This window comes from Benincasa hispida, chromosome 9 (genome assembly GCF_009727055.1).
Source record: "Benincasa hispida cultivar B227 chromosome 9, ASM972705v1, whole genome shotgun sequence".
Taxonomy (NCBI): Eukaryota; Viridiplantae; Streptophyta; class Magnoliopsida; order Cucurbitales; family Cucurbitaceae; genus Benincasa; species Benincasa hispida.
In genome coordinates this window covers 89,759,466-89,782,496 of record NC_052357.1, presented here as the reverse complement: position 1 = coordinate 89,782,496, position 23,031 = coordinate 89,759,466, and the positions used below count along the sequence as shown (strand labels likewise).

Genomic DNA, 23,031 nt, shown 5'->3' with positions numbered 1-23,031 from the left:
TTTTTAAGCATATAAATACGTACATTCGATGATTTTGAATTAATGCGTCCTTGTCGTGTCCTTGTCCATAAAAAAGTGACATGTCTCTGTATGAGTGTCATGTCATATTTGTATCTCATTTCTATATCGATGTTCTTAGCTAGAAATGTTGGCAAGGAGTGACACTTTAACATGTGACTTTTGAGGGGATGTATGCCCTAAAAATTTGTGTGTTTGCTATGACAAGTAACTTTTGCAACGGCACAGGTAACTATGATCTTGAACGAGGTTCTCAGGTTGTATACACCTGTGAGTATGTTTGAGCGTCTTGTTAAAAAAGAAACAAGACTTGGAAATTTGATTTTACCAGCAGGAGTGATGGTGGGCTTACCAATTGTTCTTATCCATTGTGATCCTGAGTTATGGGGAGAAGATGCATATGAATTTAAACCAGAAAGATTTTCTGAGGGAGTTTCCAAAGCAACCAATAATCCAAGTGCTTATGTACCATTTGGCTGGGGTCCTAGAATATGCATAGGACTAAACTTTGCCATGATTGAAGCAAAAATGGCATTATCAATTATCCTACAACGCTTCTCATTTGAGCTTTCGCCATCATATACACATGCTCCCACCACCTCCTCATCAATGAAGCCTCAACATGGAGTTCATATCATACTACACAAACTGTAGTTAGCTGCTTAAACTAAGTATTACTTTACACATTATCAGAAGACTAGGAAATTTCTCTGCTTTACCTATGTAGAATTTCAAATCCTTTGAGAAAAAGATACCTATACACATGGTCTTGATATTTTCCTTTCAACTCAATACCCTCTTCATTGCTCACCAGCAACAGAATAAACAGTTTTCATGACAATGACATCTACTCCTTTTTCGGCTCGGGATGGTTAATGCTTGTAATTGTACCATTTTTGCCTAAATTAGTTCACAAACTCAATATGTTCCTGATTCAAAATAGTCTAATTTATGTACGACAACTTCTGAAAACTGACCTTTCTCATTGTCATTTTATCAAACAGTTTATCTGCAATGAGTTCTTCAGTAGCATTTTATAAACTGCTTACGTAAAATATACCACACAGCAAACAAATGTTCTAAATACTTATACATAGAAATTCAAGAAGAGTTGTAATTCTTGGAAACAACATGCAATGACAACTACATTATTGATTTGGAGTATAGTTTTTGTTTGAGTTCATACCTGGCAAGAGCGAGCAAGAGAATAAACGTCTTGGAAGTCTTCATAACTATAGTAGCAATTTAATCCTCCTATTTTAGTATGTAATCATTTATTAACTTTCAAATTTGTAATAATTCATCCCTACCGCATAAAATTAAATGTCGATTTTTATTATTCAACAATTTTGATTTGGATCTCATAAACTATTTGGTTCCTAATTAGTTTATCAATCAACTTTAATAAGAAATTCTATTATATCTTAAAATAATTTTCACTATATAAATTATTGAGGTTTTAATTGGAACTAAATTTATTAATAAAATTAAAGAATTAGACTAAATCATTTATATTGACTAAATTGTTAAAAATATAAAATCAAAAAGGTAATTCTTAACCTACTTGTATCCATTTAAATCCGAGACCATAACTGAATAATCGATTTAGATAACATAATATTATATGTGACTTTTGCAATGAGCATATTAGTAACTATGATAAGGAAATTGCTATTTTTAACAAAACAAATATCTTTTAGAAACTAATTTTTCTAACCTCTTACTTTTTCAATTTTTAAGTGGAAAATCCACATACTGAAAATACAATTTTGCCCCTAGTGTCAGCAATTTTACTCCTGATTGAAAAAAATTTATTAATTATAGTGTGTTTGAAATACATTTTCAAGTGTCTAATGTAAAAATAAGTCTTTGATAAGATATTTGAGTGTTTGGCAACCACTCAAATGTATTTTAATATTGACAACTACTGAAAATATTTTTCAAGTGTATTTTAATATTGACAATTACTGAAAATAGTTTTTCAAGTGTATTTTAATTAGTTTTATAAAAAATATTTAAATTAAAATGAATTTTTTTAAAAACATTTTTTTCTTAAATCAATTCAACGAGTCCTTAGAAATTGGGAAAATATCAATTATTTTCATCCAAAGTCATCATATGTTATGGTGTGAGGATGCACGTGAGTTTAGACCAAACACTACAACAAAACAGATATTTTGTAGCGATTTAAAAACCATAAATTGCAACGGTTTAAAAACAGATATTTTGTAGCGATTTAGACCAAACACTACAACAAAACACTACAACAAGACTTCATAAGATTGCAACGGTTTCTAGCAACATATAAACAAACTGTTGTAAAACCATCTAATGTAGCGATTTTTTGCAGCATTTAAAAAATGGTTGCAAAGCTATGTACAATTACAACAATTTTTAGGTATATTTTACAAATTTGTTGCAAATTATGTCTATTGCAACGATTAATTTACAATACTCTTGTTAAATGCTACAAAAAAAAGTGTATTACAACGATTATGTTGCAAGATTCGTAGACACTGTTGCAATAACTTAATTCTATTGCAACCTTTAAAAAAATGTTGCAAATATTTGAAGTAGAAAAGTACAGAAATTAAAAAAAGTTAAAAAAAAAAAAAAAAAAAAGCTTTTGGTCCCTAGACTTTCAATAAAGTAACAATTTAGTCATTGAACTTAACTGATTAAGATTTTAGTCCATATATACTTTCAGATTTATAACAATTTAATCCCTAAACTTTAACAAAGAACAATTTAGTTCTTGTCATAAAAAATCTCTTCGAAATATGTTTCAACCTCTATTAAGTACGATTTAATTTTTATATTTTATAAAAAAAGTTATCGGTTTACATGTATAATTTTTTTTATTAATCTTAATAATATCTTTTTCAATAAGGACTGAGTCAATACAAATTGTAAAGTTCAAGAACTCAATTTTTACTCATTAAAGTTCAAGAGCTAAATTATTACAAATTTAATAATACAAAGATTAAAACATTTCCAACTAAAATTCAGAGACTAAATTATTAAAGTTCAAGCAAATGATTGAAAATAAATTAATAATTGACATTAAATTATCAAATTTTAGAAATTAATAAATAATCAATAGAATGTAAACATGTTGTAAGTAGAGATATTTTATTTTGTTTATTTTACTTAAGTTTTTGTTTTTGGTTAAAAGAATTCCACTTTTCACTCTCCTCCTAATAACCCTACGGAAATGGTCATTGTTTTCACCAGCCTCCACTTCCCAAACTCTCTCGTCGAACACTTTTAGGGTCGTTGGTTGGAGGGAAAAGAGGGTGGGAATGTGAATGGGTTTACAAGGCTCATGTTTGGTTAGGATTTGTTTATTTACTTTGGAAAGGCAAGTCCTGGGTATCTTTACCCCACACAAATGAAGGAATTGCATACCCATTGAGAAGTTGGATTTTCAAATTTCTTCTTCCGCTTCCTACCACGATTTTTCTTCCTTCCAATCGTGAAATCGTATAACATTTTGTTACTCAACGATCGTGTAGCATTTGGTAAGCGATCGTATAGATTTTGGTAGGCGATCGTATAGCATTTGGTAGGCGATCGTATAGCATTTAGTAGGCGATCGTATAACATTTTGTTACTCAGCGACCGTGTAGCATTTGGTAAGCGATGGTGTAGTATTTGGTAAGCGATCGTATAGTATTTGGTAGGTGATCGTATAGCATTGGGTAGGCGATCGTGTAACATTTGATAAGAGATCGTGTAGCATTTGGTAAGCGATCGCGAGAAGTAGCCAGGTATAGGAGAATGAGCAAAGCAGCTCGACCGAGAGGGAAGACTTTCCTATATTATGTTCGTATAGCATTAGGTAGGCGATCGTATAGCATTGGGTAGGCGGTCATATAACATTTTGTTACTCAACGATCGTGTAGCAGAGCTCAGCGATCATGTAGCCAAGCTCAGCGATTGTGTAGCATTTGGTAAGTGATCGTATAGCATTAGGTAGGCGATCGTATAGCATTTTGTTACTCGTGTAGCCGACCTCAGCGATCGTGTAGCATTTGGTAAGCAATCGTATAGCATTTGATAGGCAATCGTATAGCATTGGATAGGTGGTCGTATAGCATTTTGTTACTCAGCGATCGTGTAGATAATTTAAGCGATACCCCTGTACTTGGTTGTTCGAAGTGCCAACAAACAGATTCAAAGCATTTCAACAAATGTTTGATAGAGACAATCTTAATTTTTTTTTTTTTAATTCCCACATATATTTCTCACACATACTATTCCCATACATTGTTTTTCCATGACAACCAAACATAGTCATCCTTGATTCCCAGTAATTTTATTTCGAGACATATAATTCCCAGACATCCTTTATTTCTGGGCATTGAGAAAACCTAAATCCAAACGGCCCCTTAAGGGGCATTTGTGGTAATAAGTTAGTTATTATAATCCTAGGTTATTATAGTTGGGTTATGATAGTTTATGTTTTGGGTATAGATTATTTTAGTTTGGGTCATAATAGTATGTGTTTGAGGTGTAAACTATTTTAGTTTGAGAAGGAAATAATAAACATTGTAACAAATAATGAAAAAATGATGAATGTAAAATAGTAAAAATCGTAGTAAATAGTAAACATTATAGCAAATGGGAGTTTTGAAATAGTGTTGACGCTAATTGAAGGTTTTGAAATAGTTTTTACTGTAGCAAGGGATGGTTATTATATTTTGATGATAACACTTGCCCAAACGCCCCTTAGAGACTTTTTAAGTTCTCTATTCATGATTCTTGCCCTTCTTCTTGTGGATTTTGTTGTTCCAAGGTACGTTCATCTCCTCCTTCATTCGTTAAATACTGTCGTTGTATCTCTTTTCTTCTCTCTACCTTGTTATTTTGGTAATTTGGTGTATTTTTTTTGTTTTGGAGAGACTAGATAGACTCCTAATACTCTAGATATTTTGTTTCTGTAATTGAAATTATTGTGTTTGATTGTTAGAGAAACTCAAGGTTTTTGTACGGATGACCTATCCTTGAGTGCGTTTTAGTTTTGTGAACCTCCTCGAAAATTTATAAATTATAACCTTTTATTTACGTCACATCCCTATTCATAACATATAAACGCATCACGATCGTGATTGGCCTCTCAGCCTCATGAAGTTTTCCTATCCCTAGCCCGACTTGATGAACAAAACGCGATGAAGATTTAAACTATGTGATCATTTTCAAAATATGTTCGCACTAGCCCAATCCAACGTTACAAAATATGTTCGCACTAGCGTTGATCCTTCCTGTCTGATCATTTTCACTAATCCCTTACCTAATTTTGTAATACAAACAAGATAGGAAATGTTTATTTACGCCAATTGGGGTTTAATGAATATCGCGATAGTGATGAACCTGTCAGCTCGATATTTGCTTAGCCGTGAATTGAGTTCCAAGTCTATCGTGACGCGTCATTTTTCAGGAAATTTTATCTCAATCCCTCGGGTCAGGGAAGCCCATTGAAACACGAAGGCTTTTGTACAGCACTCGCCTGATTATAAGTCTAATCGCGATTTGTAAATTAAAAGAGCTTAAACTTCAATCCAACGCCGTTTCACCAATTTCGACTATTCTGGACTAAGTACCTTGCGCTTTTTAAATATTTTTGTTCTTCTTTCCATAGTTTGCACCTGTATTTACCCCCAAAAGTACGTTAGTTATGAATCTCTCTTTTGATTACTATTGTTCTAATTTTTTGAATTTACATGATCTGGTATGTTGAAAAAAAATAACAATAATGAGTATTTTCTATTTGTAACTCGTCATGTTGGTTTCAAAGGGATGGGGAAGATGAGAATGGTCTTAGGTTGATGCTAAAAAATATGTGTACATATTCTAGGGCACAATAGTTTACCTATAAATTCCTATTTCATTAGGGTTGAATAAACCTAAAAATTTTATTCTGTTTTGTTTTATGTATTATAGATAATAAATGGCACGATTTTGAAATATAAAGAAGAGGATCACTTCCCTGCATAGATTACCAATCTGTCACGCATTAGACATGCTAACAAGGTGATGAAGGATAAGCTTTGGTTAACCCAGTTGGACATGTTTAGAGGAAACACAATATTCGGGCATTTGTTTAACTTAGATTTGATGTTCAATAGTCCTCTTGTACATTACATACTGCAAAGAGAGGTAGTTGATGATCGGACAGGTGTCATTAGTTTCCTCGTAGATGGGAAGGTTTTGACCTTTACTAAAGAGGATTTTATGCTAATCACTTGCTTATGGCTATCTCCCTCTAGTAGTGATGTTATCCAGTTTGATATCGACAATGGTTATCTACGAGACAAATAATATGCTAAACTAATATGGAAGTGGAGCATGTTAAGTTGGAGTCTGAGACTGATGAAAATGCAGTGAAGGTGTCTGTTGTCTACTATGTTGAGGTAGCAATGGTGGGGAAGGATCGGGTTAACACGAAATTGGACACACATTGTTTACGGCTATTGAGGACCTAAGCGCTTTCAATGAAGTAGACTGGAGAAGCATTTGGTTCGATAGAACTTTAAAAAGTCTCCAACTGTCTCTTATACACATCTAGATGTGTATAAGAGACAGGAAGTAGACTGGAGAAGCATTTGGTTCGATAGAACTTTAAAAAGTCTCCAAAATGCATTGGTTGACAAGATGAATATTACAAGATGATGTCTATGATGAACAAGGATATAAAGTGAGATACATTCTTACTGGATTCACACATGCTTTCCTGGTACGACACTTATCCCTATTTGGATTGATTCTTGGTAGGTAGATAGATATTATGCATACTTACTTAACGCATCCTTAATTAAATAGGGTGTGGTTGTAAGAGACTATCCTAATGCTATCAAGATGGGTCTGTAAGAAGTTGAGCTCGGATATGGTACCACATATCCTAAGGTGGACGTCCACCCAGTCCGTCCCAATGAAAAGATTAATGAAAGAGGTTTTCCAGTCACCTCAGGTATGGTTCTTAGCTTGCTTACGTTTGGTTAGGATTGTTCATTTACTGATACATGTGTTGTAGTTGGAGGTAGTAGTGTCCATATATGAATCTGTTTCGAAACGTAGTTTCTGGGAGGCAACAGTGAGCGATAGACTCGTACACGATGTTGTTGCTAACTTACTTCTCCATCGAGATACGAGTGATGCTGACATCCAGGATTTTTTAGATGAGAATCTTGGTGGATTCATGGATGTCGGTGGATACCAAGACGATGGCGTTGGGGAAATGAACATTGTACAAGAATCAAGATGAAGGTGTAAACATTCCATTGTACCAGTACAATGCGATTGTACAAGAGCTCTCTGGACTTAAAGAACACGTTGAGAGATTAGACGCTGATTTATCTGCAGTGAAGTTGAAACTTGCTAATGTGATGTCAATAATTCGAGAGTTGAGTAAGGTATCGTTATTTTTTTCATTTTCCATTATCTATTTGAAACGTAAAGTGTACTATGTTTTTCGAATTAAATTTGTAATACACACCGATCCATAGGTACATGATGTACCTCATATCGATGTACGAAATCTTGTGCGAAGTAAAGGGTCCGAGTTCCAATCGATCAACACTTGTATCGATCAAAGTACAACTATGTTTCATCTCAATGAAATAGAAGTGGATATTGAAGGCGCACGTGAAGCAGATGTAAGACACATTATTGTCCATAAGGGTGATGAATGCAGTATGGGTGCCCACGGCGAAGGGGAATAACGGCTTCTTAGCGTTTCAGGCTACATAGTTGACGAAGTTAATCACATGGGAAAGGATGGAATGGATGACCAACTGAATCGTGAGCTGGTAATAGAGGTGGTTGATGTTGATAAAGACGAAAATCACAATATCGAAGCAATGATCGGACCCATGAAGAACGTTGACGTGATTACAATATTGGATGAACCTGTCCCCGAAATTAGCGGTGCAAGCAGCTCAATTTGGCTTGATTTATAGAAAAAATCAAAGCTCAACCGCTTAGAATTTTAAAGGAAGATGCAAAACTACACTAAATCGGGCATTCTGGGGTAACCACATTGAATCGATCAATGAAAAGTTGGTTTAAGTAGTTCACCATTTTTTCAATTTTGTGTCAGGTTAGATATGAATTTTACATCAAGTCTCACTAAAACTATCTCAGGCTCTCAGCGATAGACTTTTAAAAGAAAAATTATTTTTTTTCCTTTTTTACTTATTAGAAAAATGGGAGAGTGTATGATGTGACATTTGAAAATTGAAATGTGGAATTGGAAGAGTTGATGGCGTGCTTGAATGGTCTTTTGGGCTTTCCGTGAAGAATGTAACTTATTTTAAACTTTTTATCATTCTAGGCAACTAGGCCATCAAACCCTTTCCTTTCCTATGTCATTCCTTTTTGTGGTTTATCTATCTTTTTCCTTATTTTTTTTCTCTTTCTATTATCTTTAATACTCTTGAAGTGAAGAGTTCTTTCCCTCATGGAACTTAAAGAAATTGGTGGAGAAGAAACAATAAACCTCAGAAACGGGGATGCCAAAAGTATGAAGATAAGGAAGTGAAAGACATATTTTAATGGCCAAACGGTCGGCTTGGTCTTAAACAACGCACCCACTTGGAAAATCGAAGCCGAACAAGTTGGCATCGATTTCATATCTACACAAACCGAAGGTTCGACCAATATGGACGGGTTGAACAATTTGATCGACTTTTGCTTACGCCTCTACCCGAAGTGACGAGGCCCATCGTTGCGGTGGAAATAAGTGCAATCGTCAAGAATCAAACAACAATGAATGTTCCCATCAAATCCACGACCCAACAACGTAAGCGAAAAGCGATTCAGAAGTATACACCCCGACGTGGTCACTAGAAACAAGGGCAAAGCATTTGGTTTTACATGTCTTGAGATNAGCGTTTCAGGCTACATAGTTGACGAAGTTAATCACATGGGAAAGGATGGAATGGATGACCAACTGAATCGTGAGCTGGTAATAGAGGTGGTTGAAGCCGATAAAGACGAAAATCACAATATCGAAGCAATGATCGGACCCATGAAGAATGTTGACGTGATTACAATATTGGATGAACCTGTCCCCGAAATTAGGGGTGCAAGCAGCTCAATTTGACTTGATTTATAGAAAAAATCAAAGCTCAACCGCTTAGAATTTGAAAGGAAGATGCAAAACTACACTAAATCGGGCATTATGGGGTAACCACATTGAATCGATCAATGAAAAATTGGTTTAAGTAGTTCACCATTTTTTCAATTCTGTGTCAGGTTAGATATGAGTTTCGCATCAAGTCTCACTAAAACTATCTCAGGCTCTCAGCGATAGACTTTGAAAAGAAAAATTATTTATTTTCCTTTTTTACTTATTAGAAAAATGGGAGAGTGTATGATATGTTGAAATGTGGAATTGGAAGAGTTGAGGCGGCTTGAATGGTCTTGTGGGCTTTCCGTGAAGAGTGTAACTTATTTTAAACTTTTTATCATTCTAGGCAACTAAGCCATCAAACCCTTTCCTTTCCTATGTCATTCATTTTTGTGGTTTATCTATTCTTTTTCCTTATTTTTTTTCTCTTTCTATTATCTTCAATACTCTTGAAGTGAAGAGTTCTTTCCCTCATGGAACTTAAAGAAATTGGTGGAGAAGAAACAATAAACCTTAGAAACGGGGATGCCAAAAGGATGAAGATAAGGAAGTGAAAGACATATTTTCATGGCCAAACAGTCGACTTGGTCTTAAACAACGTACCCACTTGGAAAATCGAAGCCGAACAAGTTGGCATCAATTTCATATCTACACAAACCGAAGGTTCGGCCAATATGGACGGGTTGAGCAATTTGATCGACTTTTGCTTACACCTCTACCCGAAGTGACGAGGCCTATCGTTACGGTGGAAATAAGTACAATTGTCAAAAATCAGACAACAATGAATGTTCCCATCAAATCCACAACCCAACAACGTAAGCGAAAAGCGATTCAGAAGTATACACCCCGACGTAGTCACTAGAAACAAGGGCAAAGCATTTGGTTTTACATGTCTTGAGATACCCGATCAGAATTTGGCAGTCTATGATCTTGAATTTCCAATACCTAAGAAGCTTGCTCACGTATATAACTCATGGACAAATAACGAAGTATGACACATCCTGCATAGCAGCTGCCCAAAAGTTTTTTTTCCAAAAATTTTCATGCCAAGAGTGGGTAAATACGAAGGTAATATTAGTGGCTTTTTTACTGTAATACTTAATATGGAACACGTATGTTTTATGTTGAGGTTAGACTGACGTTTTTTTCAGGATATTGTTACATTGTTGATGTTCATGAACCGTTAGCTGCAATCAAGACGCAACCTTTGTAAACACAACTTCACGATCATTGACATAGCTTTTATGGTATGACATGATTTAATATCATTTGATTGCATTACTATATTAGCATCCGTAAATATTTTCTTCCATTCATACAAAAGTTTTTTTTTTTTTTTCGCAGTAGATAGTCTAACCAAGGCAGCTGCGTCGAGAGGCATAGCGAGAATATTGGACTGGCGGGGCAGTAAAGATCAAACATTTCTTGGTCGCGTTCTTGGGAAAGTGAAGGGATATGCCCTTGCATGGAACGAGGTCACATATGTGTATAGGCCCATCGACATCAAGGATCATTGGATCTTGGCACGCATTGAGATCGGCAAGGGTAGGGTATATATTTTTTACTGCATGCCACTATACATTGATGACATCGAGTTAGCAAGTGCTACACATGCCTTGTTAGAAGGGTTGCCATCTCTAGTTGTTGCATGTGGTCTAAATTACGGTCGATCTACTCAATAAAAGCATAATTGGGTAATCTCTAGGTTGACAAACTTGAAACGGTAAACCAGAGGGCTCATCTATGGTTACTATTGTGCTAAATTCATGGAGTATGATGTGACCACGACAGATATGCAGAACTTGACACTGAAGAAACGATGAAGTTTTACAGCGGAAGAGAATCGTTCTCAATTTTTTTTTTCTCAGAATCCCAATTTAAAGAATAGAAAATTATGCATTATACAATAAAATACAACATGTTTTGAAGGGATTAGGGAAGAAATAGCACTTACCCTTGAACCCAATAATCTTCACGAAATTTCTTCTCTAGTCACAAATTCTCTGTCTGGAACTCGATCTTCAAAATTGAAATCCTAAATGATCACCATGATAAATGAATCTCATGTATTCTCTTTAAGGATGAGAATTCAAGTGTTGTGTGCTCTGAATTTTGGGAAGAGGGGGAGAATTTGAGAGGAAGAAGAAAACTAATTTTTCTTCTCTGTGTTCTTCGGAATTACTAGAGGGATCTTTCACTGACACCCTCTATAAAGAAGACGAAGATATCGTCAAAAAACTAAATTTTCTCTCTCACGTTTCACATGATGGTTAGAGAGAAAAAATAGGGAGGGAGTTATTTTCATAACTTCCTTAATTTAATTTAATTCAAAAATTAAATTAAATTTAATATATATAAATATATACATATATACATATAATAACTAACTTATTAGATGTATATAACTAGATGTTATAACAAATATAACACATAATCTATAGTTTTTATATTGTATCAAATACAATATAACTTATAGTTTTAATTTCTCTTAACAATGCATGATATATAATATAAACCACATTTATACTAAATTTAATTATATGAATCTCATCCACATAATTAATATTTGAATCATATTCAAATATTTATTTCTTCTCAAATAAACGTTATATTATAACGTATCAAATACATTATATTATATTACATATAATTAATTATACCATATATAATTAATTCTCTCAATTAATTTGAATAATTCAAATTAATCAAAAATTAATTCTCAATAATCCATGTTGAGCTACAGAAGGGACCTTATGGACCTGTACATTAAAGCTTTAATGATACTTGGATAATGAATTAAACTCTTTAATTAAATTACCCAACATCTATTAACTGTCGATCACTTTACTAAAAATCGATACCTGCACTCTTCACACTACATATATATTTCTTTGTCCATAGGATATAATCAGTCAACAATACGATGACCCTTCACAAATTTCTCGTAAGTATAACTGAGCCAAAATTACCGTTTTGCCCCTATAGTTACATCTAACTCCTTAAGTACCACTTATCCCTCTAATGAATAATAAGTCATAGTCCAACTATGACCAAATCTCTCTCAGGCCAAGAGAGGGTGTGCCATATTGTTCGAGCCTCAGAATCAGCCTTTAAGACAGCAATTTATCTACTTACCCTAACATCAAATAATGAGTGAATTCCATCTTATGTAGTTGTGTTCCCAGCTCCTTAATCATACGAATCCCAAATATTGTAGGCATATTGAGTTGGTGATCTGTCCACTCTCACCCATACAAATCAAAGGACCACTTTCATAGGTAAGAATTCACAACTCACTCAAGATTCAAATCATACACCTATGGTCATCCTAGTAAAATGTAAGTCTCTATTATTAACGACATTATATAATTAAACTAATCACTTCATGACTTGGTCTTATACAGATTCTTTGTATAGGATACCGCCGCCCACATGTCTCCACATGAATGATTAGGATCAGATCATTTGTAGCACTTTACAATACTCGTAACGTCTACAGAGCGGGCTATATCCATAATGCCACTAGGATAAGGTATCTAGCCTTATCCATCTACTACAGACCGTTTAGGTTATCATTTAAACATGATCCACTTGTATGTCTCTGCATACATGTTTAAATTACATAAAATAACCTAAGTTCTATGTTTATTAGATTGAGCGTATGCTTATAAAATAATAATTATTTTATTAACAACAATTTTTTTATACAAAGTTTACAAACTACGAGAATACAAGAGAGATTTAGGACACCGATCCCGACAGGCGCATGATAAAATGTCTTTGTTTAAATGACAATACGTTGTTCAGTTATGGGCGGATACATTTATTTGGTGACTAGGGTTTAAGGGTTTTTTTTGATGTTGTACTTTTTCTTTATAACCCTTACTTATATTGGTCGTAATATATAAACTCACACCATATTTTTTGTTGATACCCGTTTGATCATTAGCATTCATCACTGAGAAATACAAATATTAACATAAAGAAAGGAAAATTTTAGTAACAACACTAACATATTACTAATATATATTCAGATAAAGTAGTATATTAACATGATCATGAACCCAGAAAAAAAAAAAAAAGAAAAAAAAAGAGCATCTAAACCATTCCCCACATTAGACGATTACATGAACCAACCTAAAACATAAAATCAGAAGAAAAAATTTGTTCGAATAGTCTTCAGTAAGGCAGATCGGAATAACTGTCGGTGTCGGTATAGTAGAAGTTAGAGTCATTTGTCGAAGTCGATGGTTGTAATCGGTGTCGGAGAGTTAGATGATGGAGTCGGCAGATCGGCGGGAGAGTCAAATTCGACACTTGGTACCCCATAGTCGAATTCATCAGAGCCTGATGAAATGACTATAACTTCTGGTGAGGCACGCATGGGATCGTTCACTGAAGTACGTAGTTGAATCAGACTCGGACCCCGAGTGTTCCTCCTCAGTCGATGTTTCATCAGAAGAAGACAACGGGGCACAGTTAGGATTGGATGAAGTGGAGTCAGAGATTGTCGTCGGTGCCTGCTCTATGACAGTTTTCCTCAACTTGAGGAATTCTTCAAAGGATTTAGAGTCGTCCTCCAATGAGCTTCAAAACTCTGGTGACTTCTCAGCATTGGAAGAGTATGACGTAGTAAAAGGGTCATACATGTCATTGTTGGGACTTGTGCCCTAAAGCCTTGTAATTTATTAGTTGATTAAATTAATTATTAATTGTGCAAGATTAATTTATCCATTAACCGAAAAAATCTAAGGTTATTATATGTAGTTCTAAATAGTTTGTAGTTGACATACGAGATAGATCATATTTAAAAAATAAACTAAAGATTTATAGTATATGGATGAGGTTAGACCCAATGCGAAATATTTAATCTCTCATTGTAAATCCGTTAATTGATGAGATCAATATTCCGTAGGATGATCGTGTGCGACTCAATCTTAATCTCGAGTGATTTATGAACTCCTGTCTGTGATGTCAGTCCTTTCATTTGCACGGTTGAAAGTGGCCCAAGTTACCGACTCAATAAGCCTACCATTTTGGGGACTTGACTAAATGGGAAGCCAGGAACATAACTTCACAAGATGAAATTCACTCATTCTCCCATAGGGTAAGTAGATGAGTAGTTCCCTTAGATATTGGTTTCGGGTCTTGAACAGAAGGCCTTCCTTCTGCTAGCCTGAGAGGGACTAAGTTTATGGTTAGATCATAAACAAATTCTTCATTAGAGGAATCAATAGTACTTAAGAAAAAGATGTAGTTACAAGGGTAAAGTGGATATTTGAACCGCTATAATTATGAACAGCTCATGAATGATCAACTTGCTGATATTAACTATATCCATGGATACTACTTGTCCTTTAGTGCATAAGAGTTCAACTACAAGTCTACAGTGGTTTTCCCCGTAGTTAATGAATTAAAGTTATAATTTAACTAAAGAGCTTAATTAATTAATCTTGGATCATTAGAGTTTATAATTTGTAAGTTTATAAGTTCTTTTGTTAGCTCACCACAGATCTATAAGAATCAAATATGTTGAAAGAATTATATTTGATACAGTTAATTACATGATTTTTTTATAAAGTTCATTTGAATAAGATTCAAACTATAACTTTATGATATGGAGAATTAATTTATTTTAATATGATCCAAATAATTATTTATTTATTTGGATGGGATCCATATAAATAAATAAGCTATTTAATTTAAATAAGATTTGAATTAAGTAGATAATGGGAGAATTGATTTGTTTGAATATGATTCAAATAATTAATTATTTGGATAAGATCCATATTGTTAAGTTATTTAATCTAAATAATATTTGAATTAAATAATTGGGGGAAGAATTAACTAATTATTTTGAATTGGATTCAAATAATTAATTACTTAATTTGGATGAGATTCAAACTAAAGATTTTGCAGGAGATAAATAGTTAAATGTGATTTAAATATTTTAAACTATTTAATATGAGATATTTTTAGGTAGATATTTATTAATATTGGATATTATTAAATATTTATTTAAAATCTCCGTAGAAGAGTTATCTCAATAGGATTAGGAGTAACTATTGAGATTTATAAATAGGGCCCTTGGGAGCCCTCATAAGTCATAGGACATACTCTCTAAAATAAAAATCTCTACAATTACTCTGAAACTCTCTCTCTAAAAATTCTCCTAATTTCCTTTTAAAAGTTTTAAGAATTTTTTTCTTCTCAATTCCCTCCATTTTTTCAAGAAGTGATTCCCACAAGCCAAATTCTTGCTAGAATCATAGCAAAGAAAATCTCGTGGAATAGAAGAATTAAAAAAGGAGACTACCAGTTTCAAGAGGAGATTTCGTTGTGCAATTGTGGATCGGCAAAGGTATGATTCTTAACCTTTTCTTGATTATTTGTATTTTTAATTTGTTCAAGAAATTAAAAAACACGATCACACGCTTTCGCTGGGATTTAAATCCCTTTAGTCACACCAGTACTCAGGGACGTTCGACGAGTAGGAGTTGAACAATCCATCATCTGGACTAAAATCTCCATCATTAAAACCCTAGGGAGCCATTGTAAAATATGTCTGAGATGAGAAATCGAAACGGGACGTACCAAAATCCATGCAGCTTTCATCCCGTTAAAATAGGAATGACTTTAAAGTCGTTTCATCTCCCCCAAACCTAGATCTTATCACCAATGATTACCCGTTGTCAGTGGTAATTAATATTTGTCGATGGTTTGGTTCTAAACGAATGTGATAACCGAACAATTATCTGATCGTGATAGGTCAACACATCGCGATTCACCCATTGCGATGTCATTATGCATTGAACATGTGCTGCTTAATGATGACGTAGTCACATCAACATTGAAATTGTGTTGGGGAAACTATGCATCATTATCGCAATGAACAACCCCAATAGTCCATTTAATTGACCTCTCATTAATATTTATTACATTCGCAGTGGAACTTTACATTGCAAGATGAAATCGTGATTCATATTTGGGTCATTTAGTTCGAACTTAAAGTACCGATACATTAACACATTGCAATCGAGATGTTGACTTTACTTAATCACAATCACCAACCTTAAACCACTACAATTTATTGCATATCATTTCATGTAATGAACACCTTAATTTATTTGACATCATACCCCACGGTATCCTTCCCCATCCAATACAAACTCACTAAAATTATGAAGTGGTGGTGTTTGAGTTACATTAAACCTCAACCCTTGTGTTTCGCAACTGTCTTCTTTCTAAGACTATATTGGCCAATCAGCTTTGTTCATACTTCTAATTTAACGTATATTTCTTTTTTAATGACACCACCAGTAAGGTATGATATTTGAAGAATAATATGTTACTTGATTGCTGATTTTTATATATGGATATTAATCGGGTTATGCTTGCATGCGAGGATTGTACACTCATTTTGGTGCTCAGTGGAACAAGGACCAAATATTATACATATCTAAGATGGTTAAAGGGATACTAGTACTGACAACAAAAAAGTATACTGAACTACTGGATCGTATATACAATGTTGTTGGTATAGACAAGAATGAACATGACATTGATATTGCATTCAAGGAAAACTTTACCCGACTGTCACCCCTCATTTATATTAGGGACGACGAAGAAGTTGAGTTCATCATGGCACACGAACATATGTCAAGTATTCATCTATGTGTAGCAACAACATGAAAATAGCAGAGAAATAATGTGGATCCCATTTATGAAAATGTATACAATTCATTTGTCGATGTGGCTGATTTTGAAGACAATGATCTCTATAATCACGGGTCACATCCATATGAATGGAACTTTATTCCATATAACAAACACACGATGGACTTAGCAAGTCACGAACATTCCTGGGACCAATACATTTCCCTTCCCGTGGAAAACACCTACCAATATTGGGTGGGTACCGGTGGGTGGGAGTCAACATTCGATTACAGTCACAGATTCACTTCAAAGACGAACAAAGCTGAGACATCAAATGCACCATCCAAACAAAGTACACAACCTACCCCGTTTATGTCAAGACGACCATCTTACCCATCCTAACCATGTTATCCAAACATGGCATCACAGGAACAAACAAGACAACTTATACAGGAAGGGGGAATATTTTTATCCAAGGATGCGCTGGGGAATAGTTTTATCCAAGGATGCGCTTAAAGATGAATTGGCAATATCTACGATCAGAGATAACTTTGAATTTTGTGTCTTGAAGTCGTTGAAAAAACTACTCATAGTGGCATATAAAGGAGCTGGTTGCAACTGGAGACTACAAGCAGTACGAATGGATCGAAGACTGATAAAAACAAAGAGAATAGAGAGAAAAGATGCACACACAGATTTATGTGAAAAACCGTAGTATAGGGAGAAAAAACCATTGTATAGAATTTTCTTATTATAATTTGATACATAGGATACAGAGAGGCTACATGCTTAAATAGAAAAGAGGGAAACCTTAGGGTACAGTGAAAAGACAAAAATGTCTCTTAGGGTTAAAACCCTATTTTCAACACTCCCCTTAAGTTGGAGCGTAGATATTAATGAGGCCCAACTTGCTAATACAAGAGTTAAAGAACTATCTAGGAAGCCTTTTTGTCAGAACATCTGCAATCTGTTGATTGGAAGAAATATAGAGAATATAAATATTGCCACTGTCAAGTCTCTCCTTGATGAAATGTCTATCAATCTTCACATGCATCGTTATGTCATGTTGTACTGGGTTGTTTTTTATACTTATTGCGGCTTTGTTATCACAATAGAGTTTCATCGGACCATCATGTCCTTGATTGAGATCATTCAGGACCTTTTCCAGCCAAATTTCCTCACATATCCCCAGACTCATAACCCTGTATTCAGCTTCGGCACTACTTCTGGCAATAACTCCTTGTTTCTTAATCCTCCATGTAACGAGGTTACCCCATATGAAGGTACAGTATTCTGATGTTGACTTTCTATCTACCACAGAACCTGCCCAATCTGCATCTATGTATGCCTCGATGCAATGTCTGTCGGACTTCTTGGACATCAAACCTCTACCTGAAGATGTTTTTAAATACCTCAGGATGTACTCCACTACTCTCATATGTTCTTCGTAAGGAGACTACATGAACTGACTAACTACACTGATTACATATACAATATCTGGTCTGGTATGGGAAAGATAGATTAGCTTCCCAACAAGCCACTGATATCTTTCCTTACTAACCGAAGCACTGTTACTCAAGTTATTGAGTTTAGCATTAACTTCCATAGGAGTGTCCACTGGTTTACAGCCTGTCATACTTGTCTTCTTAAGCAAATCTAGAATATATTTTCGTTGAGAAACCGAAATCCCTTCTTTTGACCGAGCCACTTCCATTACGAGAAAGTACCTCAATTTTTCAAGGTCCTTTATTTCAAATTCCTCAACCATTTTCCTCTTCAATCTGTTAATTTCTAAATCATCAGCACCTAAAGTGACAATATCATCTACATGCACAATCAACACTACAATTTTCTCGAATACTGATTTCTTTGTAAAGAGGGTGTGATCTGAGTATCCTTGACTATACCCTTGTGATTTCACAAAGGTAGTAAATCTGCCAAACTATGCTTTCGGAGACTGTTTCAACCCATACAAGGACATCCTTAGTCTATATACTTGGTGATTGAACTATTTCTCGAATCCTAGGGGAGGACTCATGTACACTTCTTCTTCTAATTATCCATTAAGGAAGGCATCCTTCACATCAAACTGATGAAGAGACCATACTTTATTAACCGCCATTGAGAGAAGAACACGTACTATGTTCAACTTTGCTATAGGTGAAAATGTCTCGAAGTAATCTATTCTGAAGATCTGAGTAAAGCCTCTAGCAAACTAATCGGGCCTTGTACCTATCAATTGTTCCATCAGGCCTATATTTAATGGTGAACACCTATTTGTACCCAACTGCTTTGTGTCCCTTTGGAAAAGACCTGGTCCCAAGTGTTGTTTTTATCAAGTGCCCCTATTTCCTCCATGATTGTGGCTCTCCATTCGGGAATCTCCATTGATGTATGTATATTGTTCAGTATTGTAACTGTGTCTAGGCTCGTAGTGAGGGCTTTGAACACGGGAGACAAGTTGCTATAAGACAAGTAACTCTGTAGTGGTATTTCGTAAGCGACCTTGTAACTTTTCTTAAGATAATAGGAAGATCAAGAGAGGCATCATGATCTTTCTTCTCCTCTGACTCCCCACTACATTCAGTCTCTTACTCATGTTTCTTATCCTCAGAAGTATCTCCCTTACCTTCAACAATGTTTTCTGCTGGACGCGGTTTTTCACAACTATCATCACTTGTATCAGTCACATCGTACTCGGTACAGTCATTAGTGTCGTCATTGTCTTATCTATCTTTACTCACATCATTTTCAACATAAGCATCAGTTTTATCATAAATGTTACCATTTTCAGGGATAGGATTACTAGTACCTGGAATTGACACCGTTCTGACTCATGGACTAGAGCCGGAGTAGTAACAGGCGACACTATTTTCTTTCTGAGATTCTTCCTATAGTACGTGATCCATGGGACTTGTTTGGTAGGTAGAATGGGTTCATTGCTGCTAATGTCAGAAATAGGTTCAAGTTCAGGTAAGATTGACAGACTTGGACCCCAATTAGTTTCTTCACTAGTACTCTCCCCTTGAAGAGAACTATTGGAAAAGAAGGATGGTAACATCCATTGCGACAAAGTATTTTTGGGAAGAATGTCACATCCATTGCGATAAAATATTTTTGGGAAGAAGGATGGTAACATTTGTACCTACGTTGATGAAGGAGGTATCCCACAAAGACACACCTCTTAGCCTAGGGGGTAAACATAGTTCGATTAGAACCATGGATATGGAAAAACACAACACACCCAAACACCTGAAGTGGAACATTAAGGATAAGTCAGTTATCTAGGTAGAACTCTTTGAAACAGTCTAAGGGAGTTTGGAATTTTAAGACCTGGGAAAGCATTCGGTTTATCAAATGAGCTGCTATCAGAATAGCATCCACCTATAAATAGAACAGAAGAGAAGTAGACAACATCAGGGATCAAGTAACTTCGACAAGATGACGATTTTTTCGTTCGGCTACTCCATTTTGTTGGGGAGTATATGCACACGAACTCTGATGAAAAATTCCTTTAGAGACTAAGAATTCTCTAAAGGAATTATTAAAAAAACTCCTGACCATTGTCACTTCTAAGGATAGCAATTTTTGCATTGAACTGGGTTTTTTTGGAATTGTAGAACTGTTTGAAAATCGATGTAACTTTAGATTTGTCGGTAAGAAGAAAAACCCAAGTCAACCTAGTATGGTCATCAATGAAGGTTATAAACCACCGTTTGCCAATGGTGGTAGTAACAGATGACGAACCCCAAACATCGCTATAGAAGAGGGTGAATGGTTTGGAAGGCTTATAAGGTTGCAGTTATAATGAGGCATGAGGTTGTTTAGTTTGGGCACACATCACAATTTAATTTAGAAAGATTAACATTGCGAAACAAATGAGGAAACAAATATTTCATATAATGGAACTAGGATGTGCACGACGATAGTGCCATAACATATAATCAGTTCCAGAAGTAGAAAAACAGGATGAAAGTAAACAAGTCCTATCACATATTTTAGATGAAGCATCTTCAGTGAGGAAATAGAGCCTCCCATCATGCCAAGCAGTGCAAATCGTCGTCTCTAAGTTCAGGTCCTGAAAAACAATAACATCGGATGAAAAAGTAACTCGACATCTCAAATCCCTTGTAATCTTACTAATAGATAACAAATTATAAGAAATTTTAGGCACATGCAACACGTCTTGAAGAACCAAACCCTCAAAGGGTGACAAACGGCCTTTCCTGGATACAGGGGCAAAGGACTCATTAGTGATTCTGATCCTCTCATTCTCAGCACTTAGTTGATATGAAAGAAACTAATTAGAGGAACCAGTCAAATGATCTTTAGCCCCTGAATTTAGAATCCACAACTTGCTACTAGTTATACTAACAAGACCAAAGGAGTGAAGAGTACCTGATTGAGCAATTACACTTACACCCATCGTACTAGAGTTACTCTGATTGGTTTCTTGATTTTGAGGTTGACGGCCTCCAGTTCTTGATTCATGTACCAGAGCTCATCCAAAACCTAACTGACGTCGTTTACCATTCGGTAGACGGCCATGCAGCTTCCAATATTGATCTTTAGTGTGCCAGGGTTTTTTACAACGTTTACTACCAGAGTTGGCTTACCATTTTGCTTATCACTACTAGGACCTGACACTTTAAATGCAGCAGAGTCTATCTGTGAAACCAGTGTATTATTCATAGCACTTGACCTATCTTTCTCAAAGCAAACTTCCATCAGGGATGGTATCGGACGAGTTCCCAGTATCCGACTCCATACTGTGTCAAATTTAGAATTCAGCCCTGCCAGAAAGTCATAAACTCGGACGGTTTCCTCATATTGTTAGTGTAATACTCCCCCACATAGACAATTCCAGATCATCTCACGACAAATGTCCATTTCTTGCTAGATAAGAGACAACTTGTTGAAGTAAGTTATCACGTCCATTGTCCCCTACTTGCACTCATGGACTTGTTTGCGTAAAGTATAAAGTCGGGACGCATTTTATCATTTGGAGTAAAGCTTCTAGACGGCCTCCCAAATGTCTCGTGCAGTGGCAGCTGTTGACTGACTTTTTGTATAAGTAAGGATGTATGATGTTCTATGCTCATGATGATGCGATACTACTTCTGAATATGCGTTAGTTATGGATGTTCATGTAGTATGTCATGCGCTGTCACAAGTTTCCTTACGATGGAACTAAGTGTAATGTCACTGCAAGTTTCTTGGTGTGATTCGAGGTCAAACACGGGGACTGGTTTAGGTTATTGTAGTACGTTTATGATATATGCGATCAGGTTTTCAATGTTTAAAAGTGTGTGTGTACAGGTATATAAATTGCAATAAAATAAAGTAAAGCAGTAAAGATGCGATAATAAAATAAAAATATAGTAACCCTAAGCTAGATGATACAAGATACAGGCTTCATGTACAAGATGCTGGGGCCAAGACTGGCTGTGAAAGTTGTGCAAAGACGTGGGATGCGACAGTAAGTCTTATGAATTGAATAGAAAGAGAAAGACAAATAACATAAACGACGCAAGTTCTTAATCGCATTGAAGCTACATATACTGTTCTGTTTTTCTCTTGGCGTACACCTCTCAGTGATCGGTTGCGCTCTCACATGTCTGTGGTGAAACAGAGACTAACGTAATGAATGCAAGGTTGCTTCCATGTCTGGAAGTACTACTCGCTTTAGTTAACGCATTCTTCTAATCCTCTCTCGATAGATCCGAATGGCATTTTCACTTCTGCTCTCACAGGTGATGATGTCGTCTAGTATGCCTTAACTAAACGCATTTTATATCTTTAACATAAATTAAGTATTTGGTTAATTCATATTGCTTATCAGGGAACTAAGAAAACATCATGAAGAAAGTGATTGACAGATGAACAGAAATAGACAGAGAACGGTAAATGGAAGCTATCGAAACATTTAATATCTCTATTAAGCGTTTGATACATGGTGTGTGAATGAAAAGATAAAGAACAGTGAAGTACAACGATGAAAGAGATAGACAGAAACAAACAAGCGCCAATGTCTTGGCACTGATTCGATGAAAACCCACTTGCCGGATAGGATGGTTTTGATGGCAGGAAGAGCTTCCCTCTCAGGCTTGTTCCAGCGGTAGCAGGGATCTTTGCACAGAGCTTTCAATCTGGAGTTTGGCAGATTAGATCAATTCACCTCTCGACCTTATCTTGTCTTCTTCCTAGATTTTGTCTCTTAAGCACTT

The 23,031-nt window shown here is 35.4% G+C and overlaps 1 protein-coding gene across 1 annotated transcript in view; it reads left to right on the top strand.

Annotated features, from left to right (window-relative positions):
- LOC120084993 (cytokinin hydroxylase-like) overlaps nt 1–672 on the top strand; it is a 30,733-nt gene extending 30,061 nt beyond the window's left edge. The window contains exon 4 of the mRNA XM_039040808.1: nt 247–672. Within this exon, the coding sequence (XP_038896736.1) occupies nt 247–672 (426 nt within the window). The remainder of the gene's footprint in view (nt 1–246) is intronic.
- Nucleotides 673–23,031: the final 22,359 nt, after the last annotated feature.